At 37.0% G+C, this 23,117-nt stretch overlaps 1 protein-coding gene across 1 annotated transcript in view; it reads right to left on the reverse strand.

Moving 5' to 3' along the window:
- Positions 1-23,117, reverse strand: part of LOC149544874 (zinc finger protein-like protein) — a 143,549-nt gene that overhangs the window by 65,558 nt on the left and 54,874 nt on the right. Inside the window, exon 3 of the mRNA XM_089795432.1 lies at positions 19,638-19,752. Coding sequence (XP_089651558.1) covers positions 19,638-19,752 — 115 coding nt within the window. The remainder of the gene's footprint in view (positions 1-19,637; positions 19,753-23,117) is intronic.

Genomic DNA, 23,117 nt, shown 5'->3' on the forward strand with positions numbered 1-23,117 from the left:
AGTGACCATACCATGATGCCACCACTCATGTGCTAACACATCCAGATGAATTGCTGCATACTTAATAGCCTCTTCCTCAGGCATAGGGTTCAATTGAAAGTATGTATCAAGCTTTTGAACCCAAGCTCTTGCTGTAGACTTCCCCGAGCCATCATAATATGGAAACTGAAGTTTCCCTACTTTCTTCCATAGCTCATAGCTCTGGTTTCTGTCATGTCCATGTGGCATATGTTTCATCCGCACATCCATATACTCCCTAAAGGTAATTGCAGCAGTAAAATCTAGACCTCCGGCTTCCCAATCTCTTCTCAACTGTTCCTGTATATCAGTGATCTGGGGCTCTGGTACGGACTGCTCTGTGGCTCTAGGAGGAAACGTGGGAATCATGGGCCTTGAACTCACTGTCTAGCTTGCTGGGGAGCATGACCGAAATTGTTCCCAACTTGTTCACCTCCATTATGTGTCCCATCCTGATTATTCCCATTCTGATTGTTACCATTTTGATTATTACCATTCTGATTATTTCCTCCACCCATGTTAGCATTCAACCCCATTTGACGAGCCATCATCTGCATCATAAGCTCCATTCTCTGATTTTGTTCCTATGCCCTCTGTTCTGCTAATCGTTGTCCCTGTGCCAAGGTCTCTAATAACTGTAAGAATCTTTTCTCTCCAGGATCTCGAGCATTCCTGTCTCCCATATTTGCCGTCTTGATCAAAGAATACCTCCTTTGTGTCTGTATGACTGGATTCTATGTCCACCTACACGGATGAACTAGATTGTTTGCTCTGCAGGTCTGAAATCCTACTTTGTCTTGCTCTAGTATAACGGAAATTATAAGGCCCCTTTCGCATGCTCAAACATAAATGCTCTGATTTTAGTGTTTTGACATTTCGTCAAACACTTTCCTCTCTATCTGGCCGTTCCGAATTTCCTATAAGACCTCCACAGTATGACAGGACTTATAGCTCTGATACCACTGTAATAACCCACCTCTAATCTGCCCTCAAAAAATGTTGATGAAGCTCAAGGAATTTCATCAAACAATTCACATGCAATGGACGTATGACTGATATAGTATTTCAGCTAGCTTCAAATGACTTTTTCTTCAATTTGTATCAATGAAAATCTTGTGCTAGAAGACTACAATGGACTACACAATGACTTAACATGAGTGTGCTACTAATTTTGACAATATTCAGTGCATATATATGATCTAAGCATGAGAAATGAACACCTACAGCCAACTGGCATTTTTACAAACAGTTGGTATGCAAACTAACTAGCTGATAAATAATAATATTAAATTGCTTAAATGGCACCAGCAACTATTATCTTCTTAATTGCAATGAAAATTACAATGCTCATGAAATATGGCCAAGACTTCGGCATTTACATGGATTACAAAATGATAATGCTGGTATAATGCACACTTATAGCTGAAAGCTTATAACACCCTAAAAAACAATACATAACAAAGAACCTGGTTGTAGATGGCTGTAATAATTTTCTTCTATGCTGCCCCTTCTACTTCGCTTTTTTCGAACTGCTTTTTCGGCCTGCTTTTTCGCACCTGCTTTTTCAACCTGCTTTTTCAGTTCCGCTTTTTTCGGATAGCTTTTTCATACCTGCTTTTTCGCACCCGCTTTTTCAACCTGCTTTTTCGGTTCCTCTTTTTTCGGACAGCTTTTTCATACCTGCTTTTTCAGCCTGCCTTTTCGGTTCCGCTTTTTCGGACTGCTACTGTGTTGAATCTCAAGACCATATCTTTCAATGGCGTCAAGATTTCCAGCTTGAAGGGATTTCGTCCTCCAAACTATTGAAACATAATCTCCAACAAATTTTTCAATTTCTTTGATATTTCCAAGCATGCCTAAATGAGAGCTATCCTCTTTCTTTTAATCCCTTCCTCACTTGCTCCACGCTTCCGTCTTGCCAATGTGGGATAATACATGAGTTTTAATATTACTTCTTTTTTTTCTTTTTACAAAGTCCATGTATGTACTCAAAAGGGGGACTCTTGATTTTTTATAAAGTGACTTTATGAAACATTATAATATTTAATTTAAATAGTCACTTTACCGTTGTAACTTCAAATATTAAAATAATATACCAAATAAACTCGAAATCCCACATATAATAGCTCATCAGAAAGAGCCCAACAAAACGCATCTCATCCTGTCACTGAAAATTGAAGGCACTGCATCCCCTTATTGGCTTACTAAAAATAGCAAGTCTTTCTGAAAACCCAACAAATGAACTCCGTTTGGCCTGTAATTAAATTTGACTAGGCCAAATAACCTCAAGATCCCTTTAGAAGTCCTGGTTAGCCCTCGGGACCATACAAAAATGGGCTAACGACAACATACCTCCAAACTGGCTAAGTGGAGGACAGTACAATTCAGTAGATGTAAACAAACCCAAATACATGTCTTATGGGCTTACAATGATCAAATCCTAGAGAAAAAATTCTCTTCATAGTACCTTCTCTCAAATTCCACCAAGAACTGCCTTTACAATGCCAGAAATGTTCTTAAATAAACCCCAATTAGGTTTAGAGTTAGGAATACATTCTAGAATATGCCATCTGGCATCCACCACCAAAACAGAAGGTTCTAGAAATCACGTTAGAAGCCGGTGTAAAATTAAAAGAATCCAGAAATGGTAGTCCAACTTCCAAGAAGCATAACTTTTGATCTGGGACTCCAATTGACGAATAGTTTACATTTTCGGAAAGCTCTCGAAGCGCTCTATAGCCCTCTGAACCAGCTTTGCTTGTCCCCCATTTTTCGAGCCCGTACGAGGTCCTTTATTGCCTCAAATCTGACTCAGAAGCACTCTTAGGAGGTCTCTAGGCAACTTAAAACTACAATAACTTTCAAACTGTAAAGCCTTTTGACCTTATTCTTTTTTTGGAGTGTTTTAAATTACAAATATAATCATCCCTCCAACTTGCACCCTCTAACTCATCATAATTATGGCTCAATTACAAAATAACTCGTTTTCTGCATTGACACATATCCCAAGGTGCTCAAAAACTCTAACGCAGAAAACCAATAGTGGAACTATGAGAGTTGGAATCTTTATTTGACCCAAATGGGTATTCAGAAATGAAAACACTTTAAACAGAAACTAACACTCAGCATATTTTTGGGTGATATAGGATTGCCCTTACACCACTGGATGCTCCTGCATCATATTGGGTATGAACTTAAATATGAGAATACCAGCTTGGAGTTACTCGGATATACTGATTTTGATTGGGCCAAAAGTGTGAAAGAACGAAAAAGCACATCAAGATGTTGATTCAGCTTAGGATCAGCTATGATCTCTTGGATCTACAAAAAGCAAGCTTCTATTGCTCAAAGTTCTACTGAGGCAAAGTATATTGCAGCAGCAGTGGGAGCTAGAGAAGCAGTGTGGCTTCGGAAGTTGCTTTCTAACTTATTTGGTGAGCCTATGAAACCTACCTCTATTAACTGTGATAACCATAATTGTATCAAGTTATCCGTGAATCCAATGTTTCATGACAGATCCAACCATATAGAAATTCCTTACCACTATGTAAGAGACATGGTGGAAAACAAAGCTATTCATTTAGAATATATCAATACAAGTGATCAAACAGTTGACATTCTTACCAAGGCACTTCCTAAAGTTAAGGTTGATCATTTCAAAAAGAAACTTGGCTTGGTTAAAATGCAAGTCTCAAACCTTGTAAATTTGTTTTAATTAATAAAGATGCTTAAAGTGTAAACTCTTTTGTCATATGTGTGACTCTATGACTCATGGGCCTGCCCTATGTTTACTATTAAAAGGAAACAATCTTTTATATTGGAATGTTGACTCTAAAAATATAAGGTGACAACTTTAAATTATTAGATTGCTATTATGATGAATATCATGTGACTTGATATTCTTGGAAAATTCATAATAGTTAAAAGAGCATAATTGATGGATATCATGTGACTTGATATCTATTGAAGATCAATATGTTTAAACTCATTGTGGATATTATGTGACTTAATATCTATGGATATGCCATCAAAGATATCATGAGACTTGACATTTGTGTACATTCAAAATTGAAAGAATATCATGAGACTTGATTTTCTTAAAATATCTGGAGGATATTATTTCTTATAATGAGAACTCATATGCACTTTGTCTTCCCTAGCTAAGAGGGAGTGTTGAAACATGTAGCTTCGGTTTAGACAATTGCGTTGATTATATGAGAATATACTCGTGTATATATACATGTCAATATGTTTTGAATATTGATATGTATATATGCATGAATATAATCTGCATTATTTATGGTGATCGCAGCATTCAAAATCGACTGTGCATATAAAGATTATGTTATATCTGAGATATGATCTCAGTAATGATCGTATTTATACTGATCATGATCTATTGCAATGGACATAGTTAGGTCTTGAATTCATTAGTTTTGTTATGACTAATCAATCGGGTGTGACCATACCACCAATCGGGTGTATCAGTGAATGGTCATATCTCCTTTTGGAGACATGCCCATTCACCCATATACCCAACCACCCTTGTATAAACACTGTATGCTGCCCGATATTGTTTGCATAGAAATTGACTAACGCGGGCAGATAGCAATACAGACATCAAACTTGAAGGAACTATTATATCATATTTACATTGAATTTATATATATTGTGCAGCACATTGAATCCTTCATTTGCAGTGACTGTACCTGAAATAAAAAAACACACATACTTCAGTTCTGTAAGAGAAATCTGTAAGTAAACTTTACATTCAGCAGACCATCTTCTCTGATGCCTCTGTTAGACTCCTTAAAAATCACTGCTTGTGTAAATAGTCTTTCATGCCAAATTTTTTCTTTTATTTTACTTTTCTACTTATCATCTTTCTTTTATAAGAGTTTTGCATATGTTTCATAATAATTCAGTAACTCGTTTACTTTGTGAGTATTACTTTCTTCATTATTCTTTATATACTATTGGGTGCCCTTCAGGTCTGAAACTCGTTCACACATTATGATTTTCATAATCATCCTTTGACATTGATATTAGTTACATTGGCAATCTTGTCTTGCTTCTGAAGCCCTTTGACATCAATGACAATATCAATCCTCTGAATCCTGACATAAATGACAATATTCCATCACTAAGGACATGAAGAGATCAAATCAGAGGATACCCTCAACATGGATGGAAAAGTATGAGAAGGAAATGAAGAAGACAGAGAGCTTCACTTAAGGTTTGAAGCACTGATGTCAAGGAGAGTACCTAGAGCAACTATTAGTAAGTAAAATCTAGAGCTACTATTAGTAAGTACAAAGGAAATTGCCTCTCAAATTTTTTTCATGCAATAAGATAGGTCACTTTGCTTCTAGATGTCGAGAGTGAGCTGAAAAATGGAAGAATAGACCTATTGTTATGAATAAATGTCATTATGCTGTAAATGATGATGATGAAATTGTTTCTGATGATGAATCTTATATAGTTGATAAGAGTGGTGATAAATTCACTTTCATTTATGTTAAAAAAAAAGGGATATTAAACCTGCAGATCCCATGCTTGCAAGTAAATTCATTGCCATCGAGGAAGATGATGTTGAGACTGATGACACTATAGCTACTAGTACTACTAATTATGTTGTTGAAGAGAAAGCCCTAGCCGCTCAAACTGTCGAAGATACATGGGTGATAGACAATGGATGCTCTCATCATATGACTGGTGATAAGTGCAAATTGTAAGTCTTAAGAAGTATGATTGGTATGGGGAGATGGGGAGATAATACCGGTGGTATGATCAAAGGCAGAGGCTCTATTTCTTTGGATGGAAAGAACAATGTTAATGATGTACTGTATGTTGAAGGTTTGAAACATAATCTTCTAAGTGTTGGGCCCCTAATGGACAAAGGATATAACCTCCATTTCAAGAAAGACACATTCAAGATCTTGAACAATTCTGGCATGGAGATAGCAACAGGAGCAAACACAAAAGGTAACTTATTTCATTTGAGCAGTTGCTTAATTGCTCAAATAGATGAAAGCTAATTGTGGCATATGAGGCTATGTCATCTATACCTTGATAATACGGTTTAGTTCTAAATCTGTTGTTAGCGATTTTCCTAGAATGAAGAAGCCTACTCATGCTATGCAAGGAATGTCAGTTGGGTAAGCTAACAAGAGTTAATTTCCATTCCAACAAAATTCTAACCGATTGTTAGATCTCGTTCACACTGACCTATGTGACCCTGCTAAGACAAGAAGCCTACAAGTTGACAACTAATTCATGTTGCTCATTAATGATTACTCAAGAATGGTACAAGTAACTTTCTTAAAAGAAAAGTCTGAGGCCTTTAATAACTTAAAAATTTCCATGTTCATGGTTGAGGATGAAACAGGGAAGAAGTTGAAGTGCTTGAGATCAGACAGAGGAGGAGAATTCACATTAAGTGAGTTCAATGCTTTTTGTTTGTGTGGAATAAGGAGACAGTTTTTTTCATCATAAACCCCATAGAAGAGTGGTGTGGTGGAAAGAATATATCAGTTCTAGACATTGTAGGACTATGATGCTTGGAAGAAATGTTCTTCACTTGTTCTGGAAATAAGCAGTCAGCACTATTGTTTACACATTTAACATAGTCCAGATTAAAGGAGGAACTGGCAAGACACCTTATGAACTTTGGTGTGGCAGTGTTCCTATTGTCAAGTACTTTAGAATCTTTGGTAGTAAATGCTACATCGAGAGAGATGAACATATAGGCAAGTTTGATGCGAGGAGTGATGAAGATATATTCCTTGGATACTCTACTAAGAGAAAGACATATAGGTGCTACAATAATATGTTGAAAAAGTTAGCAGATAGTGTTAATCGGAAAGTGGATGAGAAACATGAGTATACTACCCAGTACAGTGAGGATGATCATCAGGAGTGCACTGATCAAAGACAACATCAACAAGTTCACAACACCAAGTCCTAGAGTCACAAAAAGAAGAGAAGATGAAGCACACACAAGTGGAGAAGAAGTTCAAATACCAGAGACAAGGTAAAGAACACCAAGGTATGTAAGGATAAATCATTCTAAAGATCAGATCATTCGTGATAAGAACCAAGAGAAGAGCTGCACAAGATCAGATATGTTTGATGACAAAGACTGAACATAAGAATGTGACTGAAGCCTTCCATGATTATTGTTTACCGTACAGGGTAAAAAGCTTAACACATGTATAACACGACTCAATGCAGAACAAGTACTTTATTCATGTATGCACTTCCAGATTACAATCTGATTACAATGACTACAATGATCAATGATGACTCCAAAGTCCATCTCGGACATATACATATACCTTTCCGAAGGGGTGACTAAAGTGTCACGCGCCCGTTCGGATACTACTCTACCCATCAGCTACATTATACATTTACCGACAACATCATCCACCCCAAAAGAAAAGTCTCCAGACAACAAAATTCATTAACAAAATTTTACTAACAAAATGCATCAAAGCATAAGTACTAGACAAAGGGATGCGTCCCTGGCATAGTGGTCATCCGCGTCCGCAACTCGTTCACCTCTACCCTTAGCTTGTAGACCTGTTCTTTTCTGATCTTCAGCTCTGCTTCTGCTTCCAACTGGAGCTCTAGGGTTGACTGCATCATCTCTCTGACTTCTCCCAATTCCTTCTCCTTTTTTGCTGCCATCTTTTCTTTTTCCATTAATAGGGCTGCCCTCTAGAATTGCCAGGCCGCCCTCTCAGATTCCCAGGCTGCCCTCTAAAAGGCTAACCTGACAGCTGACTCCTCCCGAGCTGTCTCAGCTGCTACCTGATCCACCTGACTCCTCCGAAGAGTGTAGCACGTCTCCTTGTGTAACTCCACTATCTCCTGAATTAGTCTCTCAATCCGACTCTTTGTCTCAAGTTCCTTTGTCATGGACCAATCTTGTCGCATCTTCGTGGTCTCCACATCGGGCCATCCCCTCTCCTCAAAACAAACCGTAAAAGCAGCTGGGCATCCCGTCCGTATGAAGGATATGACTCTCCCTAGCTCCTTCCCTACTGACTCCAACGCCTGCGTCTTTGCCGAATCTATAACCTAGCGAGCCCGAGATGCTAGAGCTGCGACATCATCAAGAAAAATTGCCTCTGTCCTCACTGTCTCCAGCGCTAGTGGGTGTTCCTGCTGTGTACCCATAGCCTTCTCTACTGCATTCGCCATACGCTCAACAACGCTACACAGTACTCTCTCATTCTGTGCCTACACAACCTCCTGAAATGGGTTCTCCAAAACTGCTTCCCGCGTGATCGCCAACACGTTCTCATTACTTGTTCCAATACTTAATAAATTTACGCTTTGCTTTCGACATTTTGAATCGTCATGGTCCCCTGGACCACACCATCTGCACAATAGCTACGGCGTCTCCTTCATAGTACAGTCCCTCGCAAAGTGACCCCAAAGATTACATGCCCGGCACTGTATCATCGCCGTCCACTCACATCTATTGTATTCTACTCCGGCCTCCATTGTTATTGTTATTGTTTCCACCCCTTTCGCGTCTATTATTATTTCGATATCCACCTGAAGTTGCATCATTGCCCGTGTTATTACTATTGTTTGATGCTTCTTGCGTTAGTAACACCTGCTAGTGTCCTTTTGCTTTCAAGTTAAACGGGCACTCTTTCAGGGAATGCCCCGCCACTTGGCAGATGTCACAAAACTGCTTCTTCGGGCATGAACCCTTTGTATGGCCATCCTCCTTGCAATCTGTGCACCACAGTTCTCCCTTTACTGTATCTGGATTCTTTTTCAAATTTTTGAATTCTTTCATCATCTGAAGCATGTCTTTCTGTAGTGCTTTCACCTTCTTGTTCGATTCCTCATCGCTGCTACTACTTTCCGAGGATGAATCGTCTGAATCAAAGGATTTATGCTTCTTCTTCTTACTCGTCTTCTGTTCGCTTTCCAAATCCATGGCACGAGTATACGCATTGGTGTACGATGCCAATGGTACAATCTTCATTTTCTTTTTAAGAGCCAACCGTAGCCCCTCCACGAACCACAATTTTTTCAACCCATCCGTTGGTTGACTCTCCATCTTTCCGATCAATTCTTTCAGTCGCCTAGCATAGGTTCGGACTGTCTCATTCTTTCCTTGTTTATTGTTGTATATCTCTGCCACTATTTCATTATCATCTCGGAGCAATCTGAATTCTACTATAAATTCTTTTTTAACATTCTCCCATGTATTAAGTTTCTGAGGACTAGTGTCAGAAAACTAGTCTATCGCCACACCCCATAGGGTCACTGGAAATTGTCTTACCCAATCATCCTCATCCGTCACACCACTTGCTGTCCATATGATTTCACACATTTTACAATGTCTGATAGGGTCTACTGAACCATCACCGTGAAACTTGGGTAACTTTTCTTTAGGGCCAGCCATCATTACTTGCCTTTGATTCTGAGGTACTTGTGTACCCGTGCTGTTCTGAGCTCCCGCGCTGTTCTAGACTCTCGCGTTGTTCTGGACTCCCACGTTGTTTTGTGCTCCTGTGCTATTTTGGATAACAGTCTTGTTCCCAACAACTGCATTGTCTGGTGAAAAGTCTTCAAGTGACGTTCTATTCTCTGCCTGTATCCATTCGTCTGGTGTATCGGGAACGAAGAGATCACTCCATGCTCGTGCTCCCTCGGCACTCCGAGCCGTGCGAGTTGTTTCTCTTCCGTTCGGACACTCTCCCCTCAGTGTATACAGGTTAAGGAATTCTTCCCTTGTTTCCTTCACCAAATTCAAGCGTTGTCAAGTTTCTTCCAGCAATTCCTCGGCATTCCTCAACCTACTAGGTGAGTGCACTCCCTCCGTCCGAGCCTCTTCACCCCTTCGGTGCCCCTTGGCAATCTGCTGAAGTCTCTGTTTGAGCTCTGCTTGTTGTGTTAAAATTAAAATTTCTTTTGGTATACTTAGTTCATTTTTATCTTTTACCTTGTTCCAATCCTTGTTTGGCAAATTCGGCATTAATCCTCATTCCTTCATTCCAGGTACATCTGGCAACGGCGCCAAATGTTTACCGTACAGGGTAAAAAGCTTAACACATGTATAACACGACTCAATGCAGAACAGGTACTTTATTCATGTATACACTTGCAGATTACAATCCGATTACAATGACTACAATGATCAATGATGACTCCAAAGTCCATCTCGGACGTATACATATACCTTTCCGAAGGGGTGACTAAAGCGTCACGCACCCATTCGGATACTACTCTACCCGTCAGCTACATTATACATTTACTGACAACAATTATGACTGGACTAAGGCTATTAAAGAAGAGATTGTGACTACAAATGACCACATGGAGAAGCTTAGAATCAGGGCAGCTAAACTTGAGGCATTTCTTGAAAGTCAGAACAATGGTGCTAGATATGTTAAAGGAATGGAAGGAGAAAGTTATAAAACTAGACAAGACAAGCCCAAAGCTAGAAGGCAAAGAACAAGAACAAGAACAAGAACAAGACTAAGAAGACTTCACCAAGGCTACCTACAACTCAGAGATTCAGTGGTAAGTGTTTTGTAAAGAAAGTCTGGCCACAAAGCTGTGAATTGCAAGAAGAAAGATCATTACACTGGTGGAAAAAGGAACAACTATGACCTAAGGGTATGTAGTGGAATGAGGAAGAAGACCAATATTGTCAAAAAGAGAAAAGGTCAGATATCATCGTGTTGCAAAGAGAGAAGAAGAAAGTGAACAAAATATTTTTGTAAGGTTCAAATACAACATATATGCACACTTTACCAGACATTGCATGACGGAGAATGAAGATGACTCAACAAGAAAGAACCTGAAGTTGCAGAAGAATGGTTAGACCACAAAGCATAGTACGGATAGAAAAGGCGGAATGGAAAAGGAATACAGATAACAAAGAAAAAGATAAGATGAGAATGGATGAAAAATAGAAGCATACAAACAAGTCAAAGAGAAAGATGAGTAAGGTTAAGATAAAAGGAACCCATTCCTGCCTGTCTCAAAGGCAAATGAGGGGTTATTGCTCCTCCTGATCAACACTGAGATGCAAGAGGTTGCATCAATCCACTGCATTCCATGGAGAAATCTTACAACTGGATTGGTGTTTGGAGGCTATTAATTAGGGGGAGTAGTTAGCATGGACAATTAGGAGTTTAAATTGGATATGTTTGATCAGTGGTTAGATGTGATAGTGTCACAGAGCAGAGAAGGTGCAGCTGCTACACCTTTGTCATTGATGTAAAAGGGGGAGAAAGATGTGAGAAACAAGTTGGAAAAGAGAGGAGATGTGAAGTTCAAAATAAGAAGAAAGCAGATGTGAACAATATATGCTTGTGCACAGGAAAAAAGAGTTCAGCCAAGGAGAAGAGGCAAAGGTAAGAGAGTAGTGTACATCCAAGGGAAGGAAATTGTTGGAGAGAAGAATATGTAATCAAAATGGAATCAAGGGAAGCTTTTGTCCGCAAGGGGACCAATATCAGACAGAGATAGAGCAGAGTTGAGTTAGAGAGAATCTGAAGGATAATGATGTACATTGTGGATACAGTTGTTAGTATTGTTGGCTTTTTATTGCATTACTTGTTTTGCCCATCATGTGTTGTCATTGATGCCAAAGGGTGAGATTGTTGACAAGTTGGATGTGTTGTCATTGATATCAACATGTTTGTTAGGCAGTTTTATCAAAAGAACAGGATGTTCAATGACATGGTGAAGGATGCTTGTTGAGGATGATGAGTCACACACCTCATGGGATGTTGTAGAGGTTGTCTACATAGTTCATGTCAAGTTTCAAATGCTGACATGGTGACTTGATCAGGTTATGAGATAATAAAAGGTGACTGGCTATTTCATTGCCTGCCAGTATAATAGAGTTGAAAAGATTGATGTCGCACGTGTGTGAAAGATGCGATCTTTGGTTGTGCACCTGGGAATATGTTAAGGACATGGTAATGCATCTACATTAAAAGGGTTTGTCATTCTAAGGCTCCGCAAGGCATTTCCAAGTGTTTTAGATAAGGGTGACAGTGTTCTTGAGGGTTGGCAAGAACTGTTGGCAAATCCAATGGATGTGATGGATTTGATTGTGTATTTGGTCTTCATGATGCCTAAGTATGTTGTTGGATTATGTATTTGATGAGTTGGCAGCTCACATTGATCTAGGTAATCAAGTTTAAGGGAACTTCCTAGATATAGGTGATCTTTTTGTGTTCTTGGCCGACATTGCAAGAAAATTGGTAAAATGTTTTATGGACGATTCCTAAAACATTTTAAGGAAGAGTTATGATCTCGAGGTGATAATAAAAGACAAATTCATGTTGGTTCAATGCTTGTTTGATCAGGATCGTTGATCTTGGCGTGGTGGATTGAGAGTTTGAAAGTTAGGCCTGGCTAACCTTGTTCTTGATATAAGGAGATGAATTAGAGAAGAGATTCGTGTGTTGTGCAGTACAAAGTTTGGTTGTGGATGCCAGGGATTTCTTGGGAGGCAGTTGTGCAGATCTTGTGAGGGTTAAATTGCTCATCTGAAAGAGTATGAGAAATACAATGGAAGATCTGATTGTACTTCAATGGAATTGACCTAGGCATGGATAGATGCTGCTATACAGTACATAAGTATATCAGATGGATGTCTGAATTGTGTTTTTAAGACAGTAAGTCTTCCTTAGGGTTGGATCCCAAGGCCAATTGAGCGATGAGCTCAAGGCAGTGTGTCAGAATGCATGTGCATTCCCTATTTGTAACAAACTTATACTTCTAACAAGGTATTAGTCTTATTGTGGGTTCATCTACAGCATAGTTTCCTATAGGAACCCCAACAATTGCTTAACTTCACCTCTATAATATCCCAAGGGAGTTTTATCAAACACTTGTCATGAAACCTCTATCCTGCTGTCTTTTACTTTCAAATTGTTTTTGTTTACTTGGAATGGTTTCATATGAAATTTAAATACTTACAAATGATCACTAAGATATCTAGACAAAGAACTAAAATGCAAATGCAATCCTCTCTGTCTGTTTTAATGCTCACAGATGATTTCTACCTGCAAAATGTGCACCTACAGCCAATGGACATTTTTACAAACACTTAGCATGCATCCTTCCAATTCCCAAATGCAAATATATATGCAAATATATATGCAAATTAGTCACAGAAATTAAGTATTTTGACAAACAAATGGCATACAATCCTATATTACCTTCATTCATGTGCTAAGCTAAGTATAACTGTATAAGTTGTTATGCCTCACAATCCAAATGTCATTACAAAATCTGATATAAAGTATGCATCTACAGTAGCACCATATGCCGATAGATATAATAATGCAATATACATCAAAGAACGTAATGATGAAATAACAGCAACTCAGTCAATTCACCTTCAAGAAGCTCATGCCCAAATCATTAGGTGATTTCACAAGCTTCAATAATAAGCACTTCAAACCCCTTGTAGAATTGCGAGGATATCATGTTCAGATTGGCAAAAGAAGACTCCCACATCAAAAATGTACCATTTACAAACACTCACAATCCCTTCATATCTCACACGGCTGATATACATATGCTGTGGCCACTAATACCATGAATTGGCAATAACTAGGAATGATTAATCCTTGCCTTAAGAAGCAAAAACCTGCTGCTGCTGATAAACAACACAAATCTGAAGTAACTTCAAACCAATTTCATCCAAGAAAGCTCAATAATGACTCCTGGTTGAATCCATTCTCATTGCACAATTCATTGGGTGTTTCACCAATTCCCTATGCTGAGAAATTGATTTGTATCTTCACAAATATACTTCTCATAACTTAAACATCACTCAACTTGTAAACAATTACTCTTGTTTTTAATTTATTAAATGCATTTCTTTTTTTCACGTCCTCACATTGACTTAGGAAAACATTTAAATAACTGTCCTCCATTAATAATGTTATTTAAAAGCCATAACTTAAATTCATGTGGCCCCTTTCATTAAAATAACTTTATAAATAACCATTATAATTGCTCTTGTTGTCAACCATAGGTTATATGTGATAAAAGTGTAACTTTCAATAATATATAATGGCCCACACTTAAAAGTCACTTTATAAAGTTAAATAACTAGTTTTTAATGTAACCATCAATCATTAGTACCATTAAAGCCATTAAAAACTTTATTATCTCCTTAGTAAATCATTATCTCTTTATACCATTTGAACCTGGAGGTCAACCATGGTTTCCACTACAAATCCAATTGCCTAACTAAAAATAGTAAGGGTCCCTCTCAAACAACCAATGGCTTACTATAAATAGCAAGTACCTCTATACATAGCCAAAAAACTCTAAATAACCTGGCCTCCGAAGATAAGAAAGCTTTGGAGAAATAAAGGCTGACAACTACCAAAAATAGCAAAATGGGCATAATTGACTAACTATAAATGGTATGTCCCTCAAACTGAGCCAACTGATGAATGAGTCAAACACTGTGCAAACCATGAGTTTGAGCAACCCTGCCAAAAACAGCTCTATCCATAATTTGACTTACTATAAATAGTAAGTCCCCAACTAGAACCTCTGTCAATGTCACCATAACTCGACACCACTACCAAATTGTCCAAGTTCCCTTCTAAAGATAGAAACTCTGACTTTCCCCAAATATACACTTACTATAAATAATAAGTGTGCCAATTTGACTCAAACAAAGAGTGAACCTGAACATCCCTGACCTCTAGAGTGGGAACTGGTCTCCAACTCTACCAACTAGACCATCTAAACAACTCCATTAACCTATGAGGATCAAGAAATAGGTTAATCCTCTGAAAGTTGACTCTCACGAAAAAGGGGACATTACACTTTCAGCCTAGTTTGGGTGTCCACGATAAAAAACCTATTGATGTTTGGTAGCTTCAGTCAAATAAAACTATGGCTATATATAATTATAGATGAGATATAATTAAATATGAGATATAAGTTGATTATATGAGAGAAATTAATATTATATATATATATATATATATATATATATATATATATATATATATATATAACAATAATTAAATTTTTATTATATTAATTATCTAATTAAAGAATAGACATGTCCCATTCAATGGGACATGTCTCTTCATCGCTTATTCTCAATTCAAATAAGGGGTCGCTACCATTTGGAAAACACATACCACATACAAAGACAGTGCTTAGTACATTTGCAGTGATCCTCCTAAAATTCAACATGGTGTCAGAGCAGGTTTCAATCATAGGGAGCAAATTTGATTGTAGAATTCAGAGATTTGTATTCACCATATCTTGAGCAATCCTTCAGACCGACCATAAATAGTAGGTGATGGCAGACATTTCTTTGTATAGAAATTTTCTAACATTTACTGTATTTCTGGGCGCAACTTAGGTGTAGTGGCAGAATTTTCGTATTTGGACTTTTCTGCTATCCCTTGCAAAATATGCTTCTCTTTGTGCCTAGGCAGGATTTTGGAATTGTTGCAGAACTTTTTAGTTGGAATAATATCCCTCACTTCATTTTAGTTGGAATAATATCCCTCACTCCATTGTTTTGTGCTCTTGAGCACATTCTTGGCCAGAGCTTAAATTATCTCAGGCAGATGCATTTTACATGTTCTGTGGAATATTTCATTCCTTGATCTTTTTCAGAATCGTACCCGGTGGACTTGAGTCCTCATTTTTCCTTATTCATCATTTCATGCTCGAATAGTGTTGGAGTCTCTATTCTTGATGTGGGGCATTAACAGATATGCACTGGACCATTTCCTCATTGCTATCGTGGAAACTCATTTATCGACACATTTGCTTTTACACCGTAGACATTCATGCCTTTGTGATAATATTATTCGAAACTATAAAACACTTGCATAAGGGCAGATGAGACAAACAGTATGGAGCAAACAGCAGGTGATTCAACCACAACAATCATGGGACAAGTGAAATAGAAGAACAGTTAATCCTCGATAAGGAAGCAGAAAGTATAAAGGGACAGTTAGGAACTAAGCCGAATTCCTGATCATATGGTTGAACACCAAGATAGGAAGCTGTTGGACAGGGATAAGAAATCGTCACCTTCGGGTGCAAGTATGAAGTTGACAGAGAATGCCAAGCTGGACAAATTGACAGATAGGAAAAAATGCCACTTGGAAGGTAAGAGATTCCCTATCCACAGTCACTGTGAGAAACAAGTTCAGATGCGGCAGATATGGTGCATGTTATAAGGGTAATCGCAAGTATGAAAAATGAAACTATGAGAGTCAAATTCATCGTATGTTGAGGACTCACAAATAGACATGTATTCATATTCAAGATAATCATTATCATTCTCGGTGTCATATGAATACACAAAATAAATAATGATGCATGCAGCATATATAATTAATATTCTTTAAGAGTAAAGAGATTGTTATGAAGTCGTCTAATTATGAAGAGGAGTCTTTTCCTAGAAATATGTCGCTATTCAAAGGATGCAATCCCTTCACTAAATAAAATATAAGAACAATACAATATATAAATCAAATCAACACTCGTTTTCTTGTTCGAGGAGTGTGAGGAGGAAATAGTCCATTCAATATATATGCCAAACCTGATATCGGGTACACTAAATGCATGAAGCCAACTAGATATTTGATCAGATATTTTTTAGTGTCTAGCCACCTAGATTGGAAGGATTAAAAAATTTGAAGGATATCCGAACTCAAAGAACAATGTAGATGTATATGTTTATTGTTCCCAAAACATCAAATTGGGAAAATATGAGATGACTAGTAAATTTGTTGGAGATATTCAAATTTCAAATTAAATGATTTGAATGCAGCATCCCACATGGTTAAAGTCATAACGATAGTGATATTAATTGCAGTTGGGATATGGAGATATTTACTATGCTTAAAGGAAGTGAAGCAAACTAAGATATAATGCAATAAACATGCCATCTAAAAATCAATTCAAAGGGGATTCATCATTGTGGCATCATCCTTTGACTATATGAGATAAGTATTTTTATTATATCTTTAGTATTTTCTTTATTATTTTCTGTGGTCAACCTCTTATTTGTAATTTCAATTCATACTATAAGAGCTATTTTCCTTGATTTTTCTTCCGAGAATGTTTTTGCAGGAAGGAGCCTACCATTTCATTAGAGGCAACCTTGAAAGAGAGGGAGCAAATAGAGGATATGATTTAGTCAACCTTTGGTGATCTTGATCATATTGATTTAGAGGGAGTAAACCATGTTGTGATGGATTCTCCAGTGATCAATAAATTGTAGCACTCAAGACGACTATGATTCATGAATATGCCTCGTGAATATGTGATTTTAATAGGCCTACCCCTTGTGTACATTACGTGGAAGTGATGACTTCCAAATGATGCCACTTGTATTTGCAGAAGTTGTTGAAAGGTGACGATCTTACATTAACTTAATTTTTTTATTATGATGGATATCTTTCAATGTCTATGCAGATCATTAAAGATTATATTTTGCATGGTGGATGTGTATATGGTAAGCATTATGAGAATGCATATACACATACCTTATAAACATTTTTTAGTACATGGTGAATGTTATGCAAATTGATGTTCTAGAGGCCATTACATAGAGCACATGGTAAATATCATACAACTTGATATTCTGGAGGCCATTACTCACAATACTTAGTGAATATTTTGCATCTCATTCTAGAGGCCATTACTCAAAGAGTATTTAGTGAATATCATATGTTGATATTCTGTAGACCAATACTCAAATGTGATATCAAAATGGTGAATATCATATGTTGATATTCTGCAAACCATTACCTTATTGAGTACATGGTGAATAGCAAGTGTTGATATTCTAGAGAGCATTACTCAGAGTATTCGGTGAATATCATATGTTGACATTTTGAAGGCCAATACTCATGATATCAAATATAATATCAAAATAGTGGAAATCTTCTGATCAAAGATTTCCTTAATGTGTCATTCCTAAAGATTGTCAGTGGTGTAATATTTATCTTGTGTTTATCCTCCCTACCTAAGAGGGAGTGTTGATGTTTGGTAGCTTCAGTTGGATAAAACTATGGTTATATATAATTATATATGAGGTATAATTACATGAGATATAAGCTTATTATATGAGAGAAATTAATATAAGATAAGGTAAATAAACATGATTAAATTTTTATTATGTTAGTTATCTAATTAACAAATAGACATGTCCCATGAATGGGACATGTCTATTCATGGCTTATTCTTAGTTCAAATAAGAGGTTGCTGCCATTTGAAAAACACATACCACATACAAAGGCAGTGCTTAGTACATTTGCAGTGATCCTCCTAAAATTAAACAAAACCTTGTGTTATGTGTTGTGGATGTTTTCTAATTTATGCTTGCATGTTTCAATTATTGCAAATCATTCGTAAGGATTTTGACGCATAAGAGTTTCAAGGTTAAAGGGTTTTAAGGGTGTAATTGTTTTACATGTTAAGGGATTTAGTCACAACTAATCCCCCTCCCCCCCAATCACTTGCAACCTTATTTCCAACATAAAAATCTCCATGAAGCTCTAAATCTTTAGGACATTTGAGCCAAATTTATTTTTATTAGGGATGGCAAGGGTACATTACCAAGGGAACCTTGCATCCCTAGAACATCTCCAATACAAGGAAATGTCAAAAAAATTCTTAGGATGTGTCCCCAAGGAACACTAATTTAATGAGAACATACTTTTGATTGCTATCAATTATAAGGGTAGGGATTGGTGAGAGGAGCAAGTGTAGAGTTGATATAGGGATCCATCTTTGATGTATCACTGGGGTCATAGACCCAAGTTTTATGGATCATATTCCATATTCAATTCCATGGTCAATACATTTTTTTTATGTAATGAAAAGCCTATGATGCCATACCATATAGACATTCTACTTCCATGGCCTTTCTCACTACATAGTGTATTTAATACTAAATCATCACTCAAATGACTAATTGTGATGAGTAATCATTTTTTCTTCTGACTTAACTCATGTATATTGGTCATAAGATCAAGGCAAGCAAAACTCGCCTCTAAGAAATGTTATTATCAGAAGAAAAGATGATCCTAACACCTTTCCAAGGGCTTGTGCCTGAAAGTTATGCTTCAAAAATTAACAAAGTTTTTAGTGCATGTGTTGCCTTGACTCTCAATTGTCATCAATTTTATAAGTTTCTGACACTAAGAGCTTATAGAAGTTTTTACTATACCTTGATGTTCTAAAATCCCTATAAAAGGTCTCTGGGTTGCTGAATAACATTTTGTAGATTCAAAGCTTTCATGTTTGTATTCCCTAGAGGCACTATTAAATGCAAGACAAAGAAAGACATCAGATACACACATGTTTGTTGCTATCAGGAGAAATAGTCCACTCAATAGAACTATGTTATGTTGAGAAAAACAAAATGCATACAGGAGAATACAAGTGTCTCTACCTTAAATAACAATAAAGATGTAGACTATGCACTGCTCAACCAGCAAGTATGCAAGTATACACACTAATAGCAACCACTACGTTAAGCATTTCCATCATCCAAAAATCCTCACTGGAATTCTGTATTCATAGATATTTGAATAATAAAGTGGATCTAAAAACATTACCTTTTTCAAGGCCATTTCATTGTAACGCCGAAGGGAAGCCCCTCCAGACTTTGGCGCTCTCCCAGTTGAATCTTTAGTTGACTGTCTTCCACCTGCCTTTGCCCTCACTACATACCTGTAGAATATTCAATAGTAAAAAAGTTGCCTCATAAAGAAGCTGAAAGGAGGACAGGGTCCACAATACAGGATCAAAAGTAGGAAACTTGATACACTTGAATTTTGAAATAAAGCAACTCCACTGTTAATCATAGAACAGTAGTATAAGCGAACATTCTGTATTCATGGATCATACAGGTAGCAACTAGAATTGGCGGATCAACAGTGATCAAATGGTAGCTTATAACTAGACAGAAGTTTACTAAAAACATGTTTTAATACTTTTGGGTGTGCAGTGCACAACAAAAAGCATGTAGACAAATAAAAGTTGATGAGCTGTCAACCAATACCCTCCTAAGTCAAGGGATTTACAAAAACCACACAAGCATGAATGCGGATGGTAGATGATTTTAAATACACAACAACCAATACCAACAGACAGCAACAAGATAAAATATCAAATTTTATACAAGTCCAGAAATTTTAGACATCTGAAGTTTAGAGAATGATGAATATTTAAAATGGTCTAAAGCAAATCAGGAGAGGATTGATATCCACAAGGATGATCAGTGTTTAGGCCTTGTTAGGATATACTTCCATATTTAACCACACACTAATGTAGAGAGAGAAAGAAAGACTTCTATCAATGGAGGAGTATGTTTGTATACAGTGTCAAGATTTAATTTATCCAACACAATATTAAGTTTTATCTGTTAACTATTAAGTATTAACCATCTGGCTGCATCATATTAAAATATGACATATAATGTCACTACTAAAACATGTTGAAAGCTATTGTTCTAACACTCTTTAACACTATATAAAATAATATAGTTATTGTTTTTTATTTTGAAGTGTAATAGTTTAGCATGTTTGGGTGTTACATTTTCTTGCTTAGCATACTTTTGTGCAGGCCGTACTAGTTTCATGCTGTTATAATGTTGAGTATACTAGTTACATGTAATGAACCTCACTGATTTAAGTTCATACAATGTGCTTGTTTTCTCTTTTCCAAGTTTTCTCAAGAATGATGCGAAGTGTTTGACAAATTTTTCTTGATGCGAAGTGTTTGACAAATTCATGCACACCTTGATGCTTGTATAATAATAAGATGAATATGAGATGCAACAATTATCATGTTGGGTAGATATTTTGTAACCGATGGTTTATGCAAATTCAGTTGCAAAATAGGTTGACCAGTCACAATGTGTGAGACAAAATCTCTCCTACTTTAAAGGGAAGGCTCCCCCTTCTCACCATTCCTTGGATCCACTCAAGATAAGCAAAAAGTTAAGAGATGATGTAAAGGGATGTTACCAATATTCTTTCTTCTTGTTTCAAGAAAGAATCCACATACTCGTGGAATGAGTAATGGGCAATGTTTAATCTCTATAACTACACTTCTATCTAATAGATGAAAACACTGATACCAATACCAACCACCAAATCAAGGGCTGATTAAGAGTGTACTGGCTTCGATCTGTCTAGTTTTCCTAATCTATAAGAATGGCTATGAAGCAAGAATAAATCTGTACCATTGGGGTGTACAGACTTCCAAAAGTAGATGATTTCTACACTAACTTATTTCTAACAATTTGCGTGAATATGAGATAGTAACATAAACTACAGTCAAAGCTTCAGCTCTAATTGTTTCTTTTACTCACTATGCTCTAGTAATCATACAAAAATAACATGAATCAAAGATAATAAGAACAAATCATAGTCATAGCTTCCAATTTGTTCTATCACAATTGTTTCCAGTCAAAGCTTCAAATCCAACTGCTTCTTTTTATTCACTTTTCTTTCAAATTTGCACAACACAATCAAAGTTATGCTTGCACAAGTTTGGCAAAGCTCTCTTTCATATATAAAAGATGATTTTTACAATGAGGGGCACTCCTTTATATAGGCAAAGGAGTGAGCAAAAGGAGAATAAGATGGAAGAAATTCAACCACCTTGACTAAGTCAAAATAGGAAACAACATTTATTGACTACATGACTAAAGGTCTATGTAATCGGATTACATGCACATAGATTATATGCAATCTATCTTCCAAAACTCCAAAGCTGAAAATGCTAAAAAACTAAAAGAAAATGTTGGAGAATGTTGAATCAATCTCAAAGATTGTCAACAAAAGCCTTATATTTGGCAATACAATCATGAAGCATCGGAAGATCTGGAACTTTCCATTTTTTATGAAATGGCATCAACCTTGACTGCACTGGCATGACATGTTTTGACACTGTGATAGTTCTCTGTAATGGAATCCCACAAGTGTTCCATTGCAAAATTGTATGTCACGAATGTGTTCATTGTATGTGCTCCAAAGTGATCTGAGTCAAATTCAGCATTGACCCTGTTAGTGAATTCTTAAGTCATGTCCTCTTTTGCTAATAGGTTGTCTTCTTCAATGAGCACTTTGCATCCCATCAACTTCAAATAACCCATTCCACTATTTGGCAACTTTCAAGGGCTTCTCGTACCTTCATCAGCAATCTTTCCATTACGTGCACCTTGTGACACGAGTCCTTGATACTCCTATAACATGTCCATAGATGGAATGATGTTGTATGTGATTAAAACATCCAAATCAACTTCTAACATTTTGTCCCATGTGCTGAGATCTTCGTTTAAGGCATTTGTTTCTTGATTGAAGAAAGCATGTCATGAAGTCTTTCTTCAATAACTCCAATGTGTTTAAGGACCTTGAGCACATATTTTATTGATTGGACTCCCTCTATGATGATTTCCTCGAACCAAGCCTTATCCACTTTAGCCCTCTGAATCACCTAAACTGAAAGTGATGTGGTGACTACAAGTTGTCAAGATTTTTGCCGAATGATCTCGTGAAGGTCTTGCCTTCTTCAATACCTCTTAGACGTTTAAGGACCTTGAGTGCCTTTCATTGATTGGACTCCCTTTATGATGATTTCCTTGAACCAGGCCTTAGTCACTTTAGCCCTTTGATTCACTTGAACTAAAAGTGATGTGGTGACTACGGGTTGTGAAGATTGTTGGTGAATGATCTCGTGAAGACAAGCATTCTCCAACTTCAACTAAGTCTTCTTCTCCCAAAGTTCATCATTCTTCTTTGACAAGGTAGAGACTACATCCTAGGCATCCTGCTGACACCCTAACTGTGATTGTTTTTCAAGTTCAACTTTGGTGAACTTGTAATCAAAGCGATTAAGCTCTTCGACTGGCTTATCCACTAGAGGTTTTGCAATCTTAACGTATTTAGTTTTCTCAAAATCAACAAGGATTCTTGAGACAACTTTTTCCTTTTGCATGGGAAGCTTAGACTTGTTCTTCTTTGAAGGAAGATCGTCTGTGGGTAGCTTGGTCTTTCTCCTCTTCATGGTAGTGTTTCCTAACCATTCGG

This window comes from Cupressus sempervirens, chromosome 8, assembly GCF_028749045.1.
Source record: "Cupressus sempervirens isolate cs-2001-9-10 chromosome 8, ASM2874904v1, whole genome shotgun sequence".
NCBI classification, from domain to species: Eukaryota; Viridiplantae; Streptophyta; class Pinopsida; order Cupressales; family Cupressaceae; genus Cupressus; species Cupressus sempervirens.